General features: G+C 45.8%; 1 protein-coding gene across 1 annotated transcript; it reads right to left on the bottom strand.

The window, feature by feature from the left end:
- Positions 1–13,930: 13,930 nt before the first annotated feature.
- Positions 13,931–15,616, bottom strand: LOC145401323 (hexosaminidase D-like). The gene has a single exon (XM_080273649.1). The coding sequence runs from the start codon at positions 15,614–15,616 to the stop codon at positions 13,931–13,933; it is 1,686 nt and encodes a 561-aa protein (XP_080129775.1).
- Between the last annotated feature and the right edge of the window lie 1,512 nt (positions 15,617–17,128).

Here is a 17,128-nt window from a genome sequence, read left to right as displayed (position 1 = left end):
TCATTAGATGGAGAGAGTTGGTTTTGTTTTGGGGATATTATATCCTGACCTGTTAGGGCACATGGTATGGTGTATACATTCCAAAATAACCTGGCCAGTGACATGACTGTAGGCAACAGACTTTAGTTTATTGCATATCAGAAACGGATTTGACAAATATTTTTGCGTGTGGTGTGCTGAAGTTTAATGTTTTCTCGTTGGAACTGAGAAAAAAGTGTTTGGTACCTTTGTTAGGAGTGTCATATTGTATGACAGTGAAATGGAGTATAAAAGAGGCTATATTGAGAATGAAACACAATAACACGAGTGATCCTCTTGATAAGTGGAGTAAAATTGGATGATGGCATATCCTCAGATGAATTGAAGTGAGTCTGTTTCAAACTGAAATAAAGATTGAGCTTGTAAACAAACAGTCTGGGAGAGTTCCTTTGCAGTAACACAAAGAGTGCAAGGCTTCATAAGTTACAGTTCCATGCTGTAAGAAACATCTCTTCTATTGATAATTTTAGTTTTATTCTGGCAACGATGTAATCGGGTCTATAAAATCCCATGTTGCCTAGAGGCAAAGCGGGTATCCTCTCTTTGGCCCAGTGGTAACATGTGCATGTTTGAAGCGTGAGGGCTTGAGATCGAATTTTTGGTTATGACATTGGTGGCAGCGATAGGATGTGAGGTGAGGCCTGGAGGGCAATGATGTTGTTGGTTAACTGACAGCGTCCTAGTCCTTACATCCTGGGGATGAGCTGTTCAGTGTGGTCCGCAACGTCCCCAATGGTGGCCTCCGATGCTACGCTGCCATGTGTTTGAAACACCAAATTAATCACCAAAGGGAGAAGAGAGTGATGTAATGGGGTTTATAAAAGCCAGCATTGCCTAGAGGCAAAGTGGGGATCCTCTCTTTGGCTCAGTGGTAATGCGCATACGTCTGAAGCGTGAGGGCCTGAGATCAAATCTTTGCCAGACCAGTGATTAATTTGTTAAGTTTCATTTCAGTTATTACAACCATACAATGGTTATATTGTAGTTTAAGAAGACCTCACACTGAGTGGGTTAATTATGAACAGTCTCCGGTAATCCCTTCATAATGACTCCTGTTTTATTTTGACCACTGTCTGAAGATTTTGTATGACACAGGTAGCCCTTATTAGAGGGTAGCCATGCAGGAAAGTGGACTGGTATGGAATGTGTTTGTTTGGGTGTGTGTGTAATTATGCATGTGTTTGTTTTGTTTATGTATGCTTGTGTTTGTTTTATATGTTTGTATTTGTTCTGCAGAATATTGTCAACAAGTTAATACTGTACTGGTAACAAGATGATTAGAGAGACAGACCAATAGATAGACTTTTAGAATGATAGATGTAGTGTCGAATGAAAATTAATACCTTTTTAAAAATACAAAGTTCTTTATTGGTAAGCTTACCGACATAGGCCAGAGATGGACTGGAAGACAACAAAGGTAGTGTGACCAAGATAGAGAAGTTAACAGAGGAAGAATATGATGAAGGTATATTGTGATGGGGAAGGAACTGGGCAGAGATACTGTGACCAGGATAGAGCTGGACAGAGATAGCGTCTGACCAAGATGAGTTTGAAAAGAGTATGAAACTATGAGGAGGTTTAGTTGGACAGATAGAGTGTGACCAAGCTAGAGCTGAAGAAAGATTATGTGACCATGATAGAATTGAATAGATGTTGTGATGAAGGTAAAAGCTGAACAAAGATAGTGTGATCAAGATGGAGCTGGACAAAAATAGTGCAACCAGAATGGAGTTGAACAGTTAGTGTGTCCAAGTTTAGTGTAACCAGGATAAAGCTGGATTAAGATAAAGTGTGACTATGATAGAGCTGGGCTGTGGTGGACAAGCCAAACAGGCATCTGGGCAATGGATGGTGAACTGGTGCTATAGAGAACTGCTATCCAGTAGAGTGTACTTGCTGATATTTTTCCATTTGCAGTAGAATAACTTGACACCAGTCTTTTGTCAGTCAACAGAGGAATTTTTTCGTTTTTTTATTGCCATCAAAATAAAAAAAATTACCCTTGTTTGCAAACCTCGATTGCAGTCCATAGCATTAAAGGTAAGTGAAGGGTATTGTCATGACAGTATTGAAAAGGATGCAAGACTGATATTGCATAACTCGTCAGTTATACTGCAGTGTTGAAATACATCAGCATATCAAATTAAATTCAGGATCCAGAAATCAGCCAAGATACGAAGTGTGATAATTTATAATTGGCCACAGATACTGAAGTGTTGAAAGAAGTCAGATTATTTTCAGGATGCAGAAATCAGCCAAGATAAGAAACGTGAGCCATGTCAAGACACAAAATTGAGCAATAGGAAATCTAAAAAAACAAATAAAACAATAAAAAAAGATTGGTTCTAAAGAAAATGGTAGAGTAATATATATAAGGTAAGTATTCCTCCAAAATTTGCACATCACACCTCTACATTCTTTCTTCTTGTCTTGTCTCCTCCCCTCCCCAAAATCTGTCTCCCCCCCCCTTCTCTCTCTCTCTCTCTCTCTCTCTCTCACACACACACACACACACACACACACATTTCATATTACTGTATTTCTCCTTCTTCCCGCCTGCCTTTCTCTCCTACCGCTTCCCTGACCTCACTGCTACAATCCCCCAATGCTCCATCCTCCACTCCGTTTCCCCACTTTGTATACCCCGTAGCCTACCACCCCCCTCTCGTCTCAGCATTCTCTCCTTACAGTTAAGTCTTATGCCCGTCTGCTTCAGTTTCCTCCTAACAAATTGCTCTGCCCTCCTCCCTCTCTCCGCCGTTCTTTTCAGTCTGCTTCTCATCTCCTCCTTCCTTTCTCCCTCCATATCCCTACACATCTTCAGTCTATTGGTTTCACTTTTCGACCCACTCTTCCCTTTCGTAGTGTTTTTTTCCCCCCTTTGGCTTTTACCTCCTCCAATGATCTGTTCTTTTCTCCCGTGTTCTCTCTCTCTTCTCTCTCCTGTCGCTCTCCGCTCCCATTTACTCTCATTCTTCTGCTACTCTTATCTTTACCGATGGTTCCAAATCCCTTCGCAGTGTTGGTTTTGCTGATGGCTTCCCTGAGTCTTGTTTTTCCAGTTCCCTTCCTTCTGTTGCCGGTGTTCTCACAGCGGAACTTTATGCTATTCTTTTCACTCTGAATTCTCTGTTTCGTTCCTATTTTCTTTTGTTATCTCCGATTCCCATAGTACTTTTTTTTCTCAGTGAGCTTCTTCTTGTCATCCACTTAGTAATTGTCACCCAAATTCAAGACTGGCTTTTCCATTTTTCTGTGCGTAAGAAGTCGATTCAGTTTTTCTGGATCCCTGGTCATGTTGGGATTGCCGATAATGAACGTGCAATTCACTGGCTTGTTCTGCAACTCTGTTTCTCATGTCTTCTCCTTGACCCATTCCTGCTCATGATTGTTTTCCTATTCTTACTTGCTGCTTCCGTTACCTATGGTAAACTTCCTGGGACTCCCAGGTCACCTGCACTTGTCTTCATCTCGTTTAACCTTGAAATACACGCGCGGCGGGGTGAACCCGACACCACAACCCCAGGAGCAGAGAGTGAGGGGGTGATACCCACCTCACCAGAGGGGCTGATTTATCTGGCTCAACGTCCCGGCAACAACGACATATCTCCCTCGTGACTCGGCGCCCCTCTTCCGCGCAGTCAGACCACCCGACGGTGTACAGGAAAAGTACACTACTCTCCAGTGGAGGGAATAAATGCTCGCCAGAATCGGGGTGGGACTTACAGTGGCAAGCTCCCAAGCACACCCTCGGACGCCGAGTCCTCTGGATCGGCTCCACATTTGCTATTCACCTGCCGAGACTGAAGGAGGGCACGCTCCGTCGGAGCTGTGGCGAAAGCCGAGTAAGTACGTCCGACCTCTTCCTCCCGACGTTACAGGCACAAGACCTTCCCACACGGAAGGAGGGCATGCTTCGTCGGAGCTGTGGCGTAAGCCGCAAGATTCATCTGACCTCGTCCTCCTGACATCCCCGGGACAGATAACTCTGACCCGATGACAGGAGGTCACGTTCTGTCGAAGCTGTGTCGAAAGCCAAGAGAGTCCGACCTCTTCCTCCCGACGTCTCAAGGTCAGGAGGCCCTAGCCCTATGACAGGAGTGCCCCCACGCCCCTGATCCACATAGGAGCACAGGCAAGAGTCGACCTCTCCCTCGACCCACCGCCCTGGGGTTAGAGCGAGGTGCCACTCTTTCCAGCTCTCTCCTTGGAAGGCTGGAGGCTCTACCCCGACAGGCTCCCCACCTGAGTCCAGACCAGACGAGGCGTCCCCGAGGCCTGGGATCCAGTCCCTCCAGCCTGGGCCATCCCAGATGCTGACGGGCTCCGCCAGGACCAGAGGCTGCAGTCCTACCCTGTCAGCCTCCCCAGTCCTCCCGCAGCAGAGGCCACAGCCCCCAGAGCCAGCAGGCTTCCCCAGGTGCTCGCTGTGGCCGAAGGGCCTCCCCCGACGCGAGTGGCCGCAGTTCTTCACTGACGGCCGCCCCAGACCGGCACCCCACCCCGGCGGCACCCTCCCCCCGGGCTTCCACCGGGCCCTCCCCCGGACCCCAAAGATTAGGCTACTAAGGGCCAACGGCGTATAGTCCGACTCCTGGCCCTCTTTGGTCCCAGTCCCGAGAGCCCTGCCTCCTGCAGGGCCGCCGCGGCCCCACTGTCCTGCACAGCTACCCGGACGGCCCGCCTCCCACACCTGGCCGCCACCTGGAGCTCCCCGCATAGGTCCACTTCCCCGAGGGCCGTAGTCCCCCCCCCCCTCCGTCAGAGCCGTGAGTAACAGGTCTCGTGTTCGTATACTTCCCCAGTGTTGTGAGGCCCCCCCCCCTCAGTGAACTACCAGTGAACCGTTCTCCTGTGTTCCTCCCCCTTATCCCCGTACGCGGCACACACTTCCCCCCCCCACTCATAGTGTTTCCCACCCCCTTGCTGATGAATCGAGCCCCTGTGAATCACGTGCGGAGTGTATAACCCCAGCCCAGGGTTGAGATCCCCCTCCCTCGGACGGTGACAGTCGAGCCCGTGTCACTCACGTAACACAGCAATATCTCAGTGCTATACCCTCCCCCCCTCTCCTCCCTGCCCCCGGCCCGGCCCCACAGAGTGAAACCCTCTCTATCCTCATTAAGCCCCTCTCCCCCCACCCCACTTCCCCCAGTGTGACCTACGGTATATTCTCGGCCTGTGTGACGCGTGTATAGAGGCAAAGTTAGCTAGGGACTTCCGTACATGTCACGCGAAGATGATGTATTAGCTAGGACCCATCTATGTCACGCTAACACCTAGGCTTAAAAACTGTCCCTGTGGGTATGCTGGGTTGTGTTGCCTGCAAATCTATGTTGATGTACTAGCTATATTGGTGAAATATTGCCTGTGATACTGTGAGGAAATAACCCAGATGTGAGACAAAGACAGTGATTGAGATCAATATCAGTGTAAGGCATTATGTAATTTCGACTCTGGTCATAGAATGTTGTGTGTATAATTGTTCTCTAGTAATATATTAGTGTATTTGTTTACTCGTGGCGTTTGTGTTTCCCTTCCTTGCTAGTGCTGACCCGGTCAGGAATTAAGGACCCAGAGTTGCACCGTGACTGGACCCTAGAAGTCGGGACACAGAACACACTGCATAACACTTCTGTTCTTCCTTGGTCTATTTCCACTCATCCCAGTCGTTGATGGGAGAAGGAGACTGTCCTTGCTCATCATCGCTTGGGTCACACCTGCCTCAGTCACGGTCACCTAATGAGTGGTGACCCCCGCCACTTTGTTCACGCTGTAACTGCCCCATGACTATCAGACATCTTTTTCTCGACTGCCCATACATACTTCATGACCGTCACCCTGCTTTTCCCTTCCTCTCATTATTATCCCGCCCTCGTTGCTTACTTATTTCCTTTGTGATTCTCTTACTTTTTCTGTTTCTAATGTTACTGCTTTTCTTTCTGTTCTGCGTATTTTGCATCAAATTTGATTGTCCTCCATTCTTTGCTGCCTTATGCCACATAGCCTCTCTAGGCTTGGTGCTAGTTTTTTCTCACTATTCATTCATTCATTCATATAGTTTAGGAAAGTCCCCTAGTAGTGGAGAGGTTAATGAATGCTCTGCAGTGTATAACTCCTTCATTTTGAAAAGTCTCATAAGCTAAATACAGTAGTATGGAGATAGCAAGAATGAAAGCTACCGTACATAAGATTGAGCGAGTTAATTGGCCTCATAAACAAGAAAAAAAAAAACAATAGAGCAAAATATGGAAAGCAGAATGCGTAACAGACTGGTAGAAGCTGAGTTTTAATATCTACCCACTGTTTCAAGAAAACTGCAAGTATCAGTCATACGCCTTAAAGCTGAAAAATATGCGCCAATAATACTGGAAGAGCAGTCGAGAACATCCACTCATCGTTTTTTAATTTTTAAATACCGGTAGTACTGCAAATTTGTACGTCATTCGCAAGCTGTTAAGTAAAAGCAAGATCAAGACAGCTAATATAGCGATTCAGTATCATAACCATAAGAGATAGTAATAATTATGTACCTCTTAAATCAGAGGTGGGGAACGTCCGGCCTCCGGGCCGTATAAGGCCCGCAAGACAATTTGAAGGCCCGCGAGGCAATTCATAAATGCAACTTCATAAACTCAAGAACGAATATATATATATATATATATATATATATATATATATATATATATATATATATATATATATATATATATATATATATATTATTTACTAGGCTACAGTTTTTATCAGCTGCATTAATTTTTTTTTCTCACTCCCTCGTATGATCAACAAATATAAAGTTTTGTTCTACTGTGTGGAAAATTGACCTTTTTACTGTTGGCATCGATTTCTTTTCTAATTCCTGTGAAAATGAATTATCCATTGATGAATAAGATCTACTGTATTCTGAATTTAGATATACATTCCTTTAGCCGGGACATGTGTTTTAAATTGTGCACTCCATGGTTGGAACGTTTGAATTTTGCATGCAGGATTGCCAGCATGGCCACAGCGTGACTAGGAAAGCGTTCTCAGTAAGTGCGATCAAGTGATAATAAACTAGGCAAGAACCACTCAGCTCGAGGATTGTGCATTTGGTGCTGACACCTTGACATTGCATGTTACAGCTGACGTGTTTACTTTGCAGTTTACTGCTAAGTCTACTTAGGTTTACTGCTCGTTTACTCGTTTAGGCACCAATAGCCATTATGGCACGGAGTGTGATAAAATAGTGATGAAACTTTGCGTAGTTTCCACATCAAGAGTTTATTTACAACCATAAAACTCGTCATTGGCCATGGTCTCATGAAAGCGGCCATTGAAGTTGTCAATCCAAGTGCCAAGTGTTGTTTACTTAGTAAAAACCTAAAGTGCAATGCAACGAAGACGTCTCAATTCGTTTTGGGTAATTTTTAATGTTATGGTGACGTTGATTTTTTGGACAATAAAAATCAGTCATCATATGCTTCCAGCAATGTTGCACTGTAAAAGGCAGTTTTCACTAGTGTATTCTCTGAAAGCAACAAAAGAAACAATCAGAATCGTACACATCAGTTTTAATAGTGAGGAAACTGGAATCCAGTGGTATAAAAATCAAAATACTAAGATGGTGTGTGATTGTTGATAATCTACGTGCCGGTCTACCAAATACGGTAATCAACAGAACTCCACACCGAGAGAGAGAGAGAGAGAGAGAGAAAGGTGAGTACTGAGTATTGCATTTCTGAACTTTCTCTACATATTTACTACACAGTTTTTGTGGTAAATATATAGATATTGACAGCGCGCAATGTGCAAAAAACAGTGATGACAGTGATTGTTCAGAATTAACGTATTAGAGTAAGCATGTATTGAAAATGGTTGATAGATAACCTAACCCATATGGACAGTGTTTAGGATTCTTTAGTTTATATTTTTATTACATTTGCAGTCTACGCTGTTTTAACTTCTATATACTTGCTGTTGTTGCATTCCTCTCCCAATACATTACGACCGTAGAATTGGCAAGCGTCGTAATACCATTTTTGTAGCAGTTTATAAAAATGCATATTACACCTTGATATTCGTATGTTTATTACTGAAGTACTTTTGCTGCAGTAACGTACAAGAGGAGAGAAGGATGTGACATGCAAAAAAGTACCGTAATTGAGAATAATGCAGTAAAGTCATGCACAGTATATTATTTCTTGATGGTGAGATGTATTTTAATGGTAGGTGGTGGCGACCATCATCCACTTGATGTAGTGCCGCCTACTTCTTCCTTAGCCTTTATCATTCTTTTTCTGTGCCTGCCCTCCTCACTTCCTATTTCTCCCATCTTTCCTGCTACTACTTATTGCTTTTCTTTCCGTTACAGGTGGCTTTACATTGAGTGAGAAGCCAAATGGTTTCCTGTAAGCCAAGAAACCATTTACAACGCTGGGTGTAACCATATAACCAAACAGTCCGTGCTCCCTACGTGTCAACAAGTGGGTTGGTGCCCCTCCCTGTAATACAAATAACTGAGTCAAATGGCCACCCCTTACGGGATTATGGGGTCTGGCAATAGATAGATAGACAGATAGATGGAGATGTATTTCTCTGCTCTGGTGAAGGTGAGGTTTTTAGTATATATTTTTTCTTTTGTCTTTTACCTTTTCGTTATCTTTTTTATTTTATTTGGTTAATGGCGACAATGCCATTTGATATTTACACTCTCTCTCTTTCTCTCTCCTAGGTTAGAAGACAAAGGATTGCTTCTTTGGTATTAACTTAATAATCCTAACAATTTAAGCAGGTTAGCTTATTTCATTATTTATTTAGGTTGTGATTGAAATCACTGAACATACTTTTATCACTTGTGTTTACATCATCATCGTACGTAACCCTTCTTCCTTTTAACAAATTTTTGCATCATCATTGTCCCAGCCTTCGTTATTCTTATCTAAAAGGTAGGTTGAGGTAGGACCCAGAAGCTGTGAGAAAGTTGTACATTTTGAGTCCGATGACATTCTTATGTAATTAGCCTATACTTGTCATCACCATACGAATTTATTCAGGTTAATAAGGGTCTTTGTGTGCTTTACTGGTCAATAAAGGCTACAGTTTACCCGTCTACGGCAGTCTGTAGTTCCCCCTCCCGGGCCTCCCCCCCCCCAGTAGAAGAAAACCGTCTGGTGTTAGCAAGAATAAAGCACAGAATACGTAATCGTAGTGAAGGAAGGAATCGTTTCTCTCTCTCTCTCTCTCTCTCTCTCTCTCTCTCTCTCTCTCTCTCTCGTGTTGTTGCAGCCAGACAATTTTTGCTAGGCTAATTCGAGCAATCATGTGTAATGACTGGGTTAGAACCGTCTCCGTTAACTCCATACTGTCTGTCAATCTATCTATTGCCAGACGCCTTAATCCCATAAGAGGTGACCCCAAACAAATCGCCTCCATCATGTCTCCCCGTCCCCCACCATTCACTGCCCTCCCCCCAGTTAACCCCCCCCCCCTCACATGTCTTCACACCATCCCTCTATCTTTTTCTCGGCCTTCTCCTCCCTGCCCCCCCCCCTCCACCATATTCATATACACTTTCCTCGCTGCTAGTCTTTCGTTCTCCAGCTTCTCCACATGGCCAAACCACCTCAGTGTATCTCTCCTAACGCGTTCTGTCACATCCACACCACAACGTTCCTTCACTTCCTCATTTGTCAGTCTGTATCTCCATGTAACTCCACATGCTTCGCTCAAATAACTCGTTTCCACTGCTCCCACTCTTGACTTGAGTCTCTTCATTCCAGACATTAGAGTTGGTATCACAAGACTGTCATGCAGCTCCTTTTTTACTTCTATCCTCACTTCTCTATCTCTTAGCACTGCATTCAGAGAACCAGCAGCCTTTCTTCCTTGTTGTACCTTTTCAGGCACTTCATCCTCCAGACTTTATCCTTACTCATCACACCACCCAAGTACGTAAACGCACTCACATTTTCCCTTTTCCCATCATCCAACCTCACTGTAGATTCAGAGATTTCATTTATCTCGAAAGCCATAACTTTATACTCTTCCCTACATTCACCTGTATATTCCGTTTCTTACACTCTCTCCCAGACTCATTCACCAAGACTTGCAGTTCCCCTTCGTCATCACCTAACAATACAATATCATCTGCAAACAAGAATACAGGAAGTTTCCAAATGCTACCCTCTCTCAATAGCGCCGCGTCACCATCCACTGCCCTACCTAATTGTATCTCTTTTATAACCGCATTCATATACAGATTGAACAACCATGGAGACATGACACATTCCTGTTTCAGTCCTACATTCAGATAGAAAAATTCACTCAGTTCACTATCGACACGCACTGTAGCCTTAGCACCCTCGTACATCCTCTTCATAGCATTCGACAGCTTCCCATTTACTCCATATATTCATAATATTTTCCACATTCCGTGTCTATCCACTGTGTCATATGCTTTCTCCAGATCCATGAAGGTTGCATACAACTTTTCCTTATCTAGAAACTCTTTCACTAAAAACCTAAGGATGAATATCTGATCTACACAACCTCTTACCTTCCTAAAACCTCCTTGTTCTTCTCCATCTAATTCCTTTTATTTCTCTAACTCTGTCAATAAATATCCTACCATAGTTTTCTTCTATTACACTCAGAAGACAAATGCACCTGTGGTTACCACGCACTTTTTCCCAGTTTGCTTTTTACAGGGGAATAATTATACCTGACTTCCAAAACTCCGGGACTCTACCATCCTCCCATGACATTCTGCACATTTTCCATATCCATTCTAGTACTATCTCTCCCCCATGCTTCAGCATTTCACCACACACTTCATTAATTCCTGGGGCTTTCCTCATTTTGACTTTCTTAGTTGCTTCCACTACTCTTCCTTCCCACCTCCCTACTTCTCCCTGCCATTCACCAACCACTTAAACTCATTACTTTCATTCTCTATGTGTAACAGTTCCTTAAAGTGTTCTCTTCATCTGCTCACTTTTTTCTTCCTTCTCCACCATCAGTGTAGGCTACCATTTTTACCTTTCACTGCCCAACCAACTTATTTATCACCCTGTCCATACACAACTGATTTTGTGCCCTGAATTTAATATCTTGAAATTAGCGAAAATGAGACTACAAACACATTACCAGACTGAAGAGGCTAAAATCAGATCTATCAAAACATCTGTTGCAAAATTAACGCACAGTCGTATTCTCTACTGTAGATTTCGTAACATCTCTTCCTTAGCGATGTGGTCTGCACTCTACACCTCAGTTTCCTTTTGCATCTGTATAAAACATTATAAATTACATACGGTACAATTGTGATCGTGTAATATGCAGAATAAATCACTGAGAAAGAGGTACTGCGAAGCTTATCCTCACACACACATTAGGAATACTGAATCCATATTATAGTAAAACCATCAGCAATTTGTTATTTGTTTATTGGTTGTCTTATAGATGCGCCTGACGTATATACGTAACGTTTATAATAAATGAATTCCTTCAATACTTTGAGATACAGAGAACAAATTTTATTCCTCCACACGATTGTATTCAACTTCGGAGAGACTTTGAACTGGAGGGGAGGCAAGACTTTGAATTGGAGGAGTTAAAAACCGCTTTCGTCATCCCATACTGTACATTACTAAGGGGTTCTCTTAAGCTGAAGAAAGTCGTCTGGAGGCAGCAGCAAGAAACTATAAAGGGTATCATCGTATAAATAGGTTTTAAATGTATGCCGTCAGTAATTTAGTAACTATACTATTGTCCTTTTTTCACCTGAGGGAACTGGGCCACTCCCACAACTTAAATGCTAAGTCGTGGGTGCATGAAATTACGATGAGCCGTAGTTGTGAGGTAGGAATGAGTCGCCTTGGTTACCTTACTGTTCTCGCTTTACTCAATCTTGACCTAAAAGTGCCATCTCCCCGTCTTCAGTGTTGATTTTAACGATAGACTAACACTAGAAAATGATACTAGTCATGAAGAAGTGCTGTGGAAAGAATGTCGAGCAGCATCGTTACCCTATTCAACCACTGAGCTTGTGAAATAGGCTGCAAAGGGACAAAAATCTGGGTCAGGTTAAAGTGAAGCGAGTGGTCAACATTCACACTTTAAGTCGTTTTACTTTAACACAATAAGTCGTTTTACCTTAACTTCATACTAGTCATTTTACCGTAACTTATACTATGTCACTTTAACTTCATACTGTAAGTCATTTTACCTTCTTACTATGTCATTTTACCTTCCTACTTTAAGTAATTTCACCTTAACGTCATACTATAAGCCACTTTATAAACTTCATAGTGTAACTTATTTTACCTTCACATCATATGGTAATTCATTTTACCTTAACTTCATACTGTAAGTCACTTCACCTAACTTCAAACTACATTACTCATTTACCTTAACTTCATACTGTCATTTCCTCTTAGCTTCATACTTTAAGTACAGATTTTTGCCTTTTTGCAGCCTATTTCACGTAGCTTCATGACAGCAAGACAATAACTGTGACATTCCATGCCACAACACTTCTTCGTGACTTGCATCGTATTCTAGTGTTAATCTCTTGTTATAACCCAATATTTTAAGGTGGAGAGATGTCTGTTTTAGGTCAAGTTTGAGTAAAACGGGTATAGTGAAAGCAGCCCACGAGTCTGCTTGCAACCACTAACTGTTGAGAGGAGTTACGGATCATCGTCAGGTTAAAACAAACGCGTTATAATTAGGCTACAAACCGTATTCTTGGTGTCATAGGAGGCTTCGTAACGCCTTCTCTTTAGCAATTTATTTTGCATATAAAGTCTTAATTATCTCCTGTACGGCATGTTAAATAGGTTTTAATATAAACTTTTTGCTTCGGTAACACAGGAGGATATTGAGGTATAATATGCAGAATATATAGCTGAGAAGGATGTGTCACGAAGCCTTCAAAGCCGCTTAGAATATAGACGGCACTAGTTCAGGAGGCAGGTTCATCCTTGCCTTGGTGTAACGCATTTCCCTCTGCCCCTGGGTTTTCTTTTCAGCTCGGGGACTGTTTCCTCTGTCTGTACTTCCCTCTGCCTTTGACCTCCAGTGTTTTACAGGGGCGTACCTAGAGATTTGGGGCCAGGAGGGGGGCCCCGCAAAGAACCCAGCCCCCCTAATTCTCAGAACTTATGTAATATCTTAGCCGGGACTGTCGGGATGATAAATATATATATTTTTAAATATTAATAAAAAAGCATATAAATTTATCAGGCTTTTGGGGGCCCCCCTCAATTGGGGGCCTGGGGGGCAGTTTCAAACAGCCCCCCCTCCCCCCCTCAGGTACGCCACTGGTCTTTTAAAAGCAGTCTCTCTCTCTCTCTCTCTCTCTCTCTCTCTCTCTCTCTCTCTCTCTCTCTCTCTCACACCAATGAACAATTGTGCAGGCTTCTAGCCTTTGGTAAATTGGATCCTTCTTCCATAAAAAAAGAAAAGAATTAAAGCGACTGTCCCTTATCTACATTAATTAATGTTCTCATATTACCACTACTATAGCCGGTTGTTTTTAACTCGACCCATTTTTTTTTTTTTCAACTTATTTCGCATAGTTCATTGGCAGAAAAGTTGCTGCTCCGGCTCAACAGTACATGCTTTCCATAGCATAGGCTTATTTTTGGCGACTAGCACTATATTTTAGTGTTAGACTATTGGTACAGTTCAGAGATTTCAAGACAAAGAGATGGCAGTTTTAGGCCAAGTTAGCGTATAAGCAGTATAGACTGTTTTTCATAAGATATGGAAATACTTGTGGACCTAGTGAATTATATAGATTGCCTTTAGCCTCCATCATCAGTCCATTCGCTGCTAGAGACCCTGTTCGGGTACAAATCGTCAAGAGGAATATGATAACAACTATGTCATGGGAGTGAAGGTGTTACGGTGCTGTCCCCAAGGAGACATTAAGGGTTTGGCTGTGTGGTGTGAGGGTATATACGTGTGGTGGGATGGGTCGGCGTGGCCATGTGGTGTGGGCTGTGAGTGCCTTGGCGGCACGGGCCATGGCGGTGAGTGTGTCGTTGAGGGGCGCCAGGTGCTGCTCCTGCCACTCCGCCGTGGTGGCCGGGTCCAGGTACTGAGGCAGCACCGCACCAGCCTCATCCTCCAGGTCCTGCAGCGCCGCTAGAAAACTCTGCAGGTTGACGGTGGCCTCCCGCACCCTCGTTGGGGAGGAAAAGTTGTGCCGAATGTTGTAGGGCGTGAGCCATCCTCCCACCTCCTCAGTTTCCCGCCGCAGGTGCCTCACATCCTGCCGCAGGCGGACGTAGCGGTGCAGCATTGTGGCTACATTGGCGCCGACGAAGGCGCAATCGCGGGTGTTCCATAGGAGGGGGTCTTGTGCGGGCTGCAGCACCACGTGTGGGGGACACTCCAACAGGGCGTGTGCGTCGCGCAGCACGGCGGGTGTCATGAAGCCCCGCGACGCCACAAGCAGCGTCAGCACCAACGACGGCGTGGCGGGCGGCAGCAACTCTGTGAGAACGGCAAAATGGTCGTAACGCGCCCACCCGGTGACCACCACCCCCGCCACCCCCAGCCCGGCATACTCCCGCAGCCGCTGCCCCACCTCCACCCACGCCAGTGTGTTGGCTGCGTGGCGCGCTGCGTCGGGCATGATGGCCTGAGGGCCAGTTGCGCCCCTGAACGCCGGCGCCAGCCACACCTTGGGAAAGATATTGGCATAGGTCCTGAGGATGTAGGGTGGCACCATCTTGGTGACGTCAGGGCCATATGCCCACACCACAGGCTCCACCAGGTCAGCCAAGCGACGCAGTGTTCGCGTGGGTGCGTGTCGCAGCATATCATCCCACATCAACACACGCACACCCAACCCCTCCTTCACTTGCCGTGCCACCGTGGCCACATGGTCCGTGTACAGGTCGAGGGGCGGAAGGTGGCGGTCGCGGCACCTGGCACACTGACCCAGCGTGAACACCTCGTCAGCTCCTATGTGCACCAATGACGTGGGTGCTGCCGCCATCAGCTGCTCCACTGCCGACGTCACCAGGGTGGCAGTGGCAGGGGTGGAGGGGCACGCCTCACCCGGACCCTCACCCTCCCTCAGACCTGCCCACTGAGGTTGTTTGAGGGCGTACTCCAGGTGGCCCAAACTCTGCATGAGATGGACCAGTCGCAGCCCAGCAGATTTTGCCGCAGCTGCTATGCGCCGCACCTCGGCCATTGAGTAGGCGTTGTAGGCGGAGAGGTTGGCAAGGGCGCCTGTGTATGGGAACATGTCCTCCCACTCCACCAGCACGCCCGTAGCCCCCGCCCTTGCGGCCAGCACCATTAGACCCTCCACGATCTCCACCCGGGGCGCACCACCCTTCAGGTCCAGATGCCACAGCCTTTCTGGAGGAGCTTCGGTCCCTGGCTGCGTCTTCAGTCTCTCCTGCTCCCGCGGCTGCAGGGCGTATCTGCCGGCGGGTCGAGGCGTCACCAGGAATATTGGTGTGACGGGCGGCGGTGCTGCCCCCCACACCAGCGCAGCCACGCCCACCACGCCAACCACCACACTACACGCCACACACGCCCGCCGCCGCCGACACCGTGCTGGCAACATGGCCCTGGCCTCACCACCCACTGCCACCACTTGCTTCCCTCTGACCACTCATTCTCTCTCAGCTGATCCGCTGCCACAACTATAGTTCCTTCACCTTAACTGACTCAGATTTTTCTCCATTTTCAGTTTATTTCCCGTAGCTCAGTGGCAGAGTAAAATAGTACTGCAGGTCTACAGCATTTCCATAGCACTTCCCCGTGACCAGCACCAGCACTAGTGTTAATATTTTGTTACAGCTCAACATTCAGGATGGAGAGTTGGCAATTTTCGGCCACGTTAAAGTAAAATGAATATACTACCACCACTAAGCACCACAACGCCACTAACACCATCACACCATCAACACCGCTGCTCACCATTCATCGCAGCGGGCGTTGTCGTGTTTTAATTTCCGTTCAGTGGACTGGGTGTCACAATGCGACCCCAGACAGGACTCTGCGTGTGTGTGTCTGTGCGTGAGTGAGGCGGGGTGGGTCACCGTGTAGTGTGGTGACCGCCGACACAACTGAAGCCTTCCTTTAGCAACACACACACACACACACACACACGCACGCACGCACGCACACACACACACACACACACACACACACACACACACACACACACACACACACACACACACACACACACACACACACACACACACACACACACACACACACACACACACACACACTGCTCGCTGGTGCAGTGGTAACGTTCTCGCTTGCCAACTGGTGGACGGGAGTTCGCGCCTCGCTCAGGTTGCGAAAAGTTTCACCGACGAAGTGGGTGGTTACTGTCACCCTTGAGCAAGGGGACGGGTGTGTGCGTGTGTGAAGGTCACAGCCTTGCCCTTAGATCGGACTATATGAGCTCTCGGCTCCCTTCCGGGAGGGTAAAAGCTGACCATTACGACCATCAAGTGATCCTGACCGACCCGGTGAATTACACACACACACACACACACACACACACACACATCGCCCATACATATCTAGTCATGCATGCACATAAGCACAGTCAAGCATCCACCCACAGCCACACGTACACAGGCATAAGGCATTTCCACACATCCATATAGATGCACATCGACACATATACAGTAGCAAGCATGCAATAGGAAAATGTGGCCATCGTAGTGAAGGCATTAATTGATAGGGCCTACGAGGGATCAGATGTAAACAGAGCACATGAGGATATTCCAGAACCTATGATGATGATGATGATGATGATGATAATGGCAGTTAACCTCTTCGACGGTATCCACAGACGGTTTCCTTCAGGCTGGGAAAGGTCTAGTACTGAAAGGGTTAATAGAGGCTTTATCTAACGCCCTCCACCTCATCTTGTAAATTACCAATATGCCGGGAATCGAACCAGGGACTCTCAGATGAGAGCCAGGCAGCATACCACTACACCACGACCAGGTTTCCACATGTCCAAACCATCTCAATCTATCTCTCCTCATCACAACACCATTACACTCCAGTCCCATCCTACCTCTCAACTCTTCCATCGTAAACCCAGACC

The sequence above is a fragment of the Coenobita brevimanus genome, chromosome 55 (assembly GCF_032717465.1).
Source record: "Coenobita brevimanus isolate Jiangsu-jjx chromosome 55, ASM3271746v2, whole genome shotgun sequence".
NCBI lineage: Eukaryota > Metazoa > Arthropoda > Malacostraca > Decapoda > Coenobitidae > Coenobita > Coenobita brevimanus.
Note: the sequence above shows the minus strand (reverse complement) of the source record. Positions and strands in the feature narration are given on the sequence as shown.

Excerpts from the sequence above, each read along its gene's own strand:
- LOC145401323 (XM_080273649.1), bottom strand. The coding sequence starts at position 15,616 with ATGTTGCCAGCACGGTGTCGGCGGCGGCGGGCGTGTGTGGCGTGTAGT.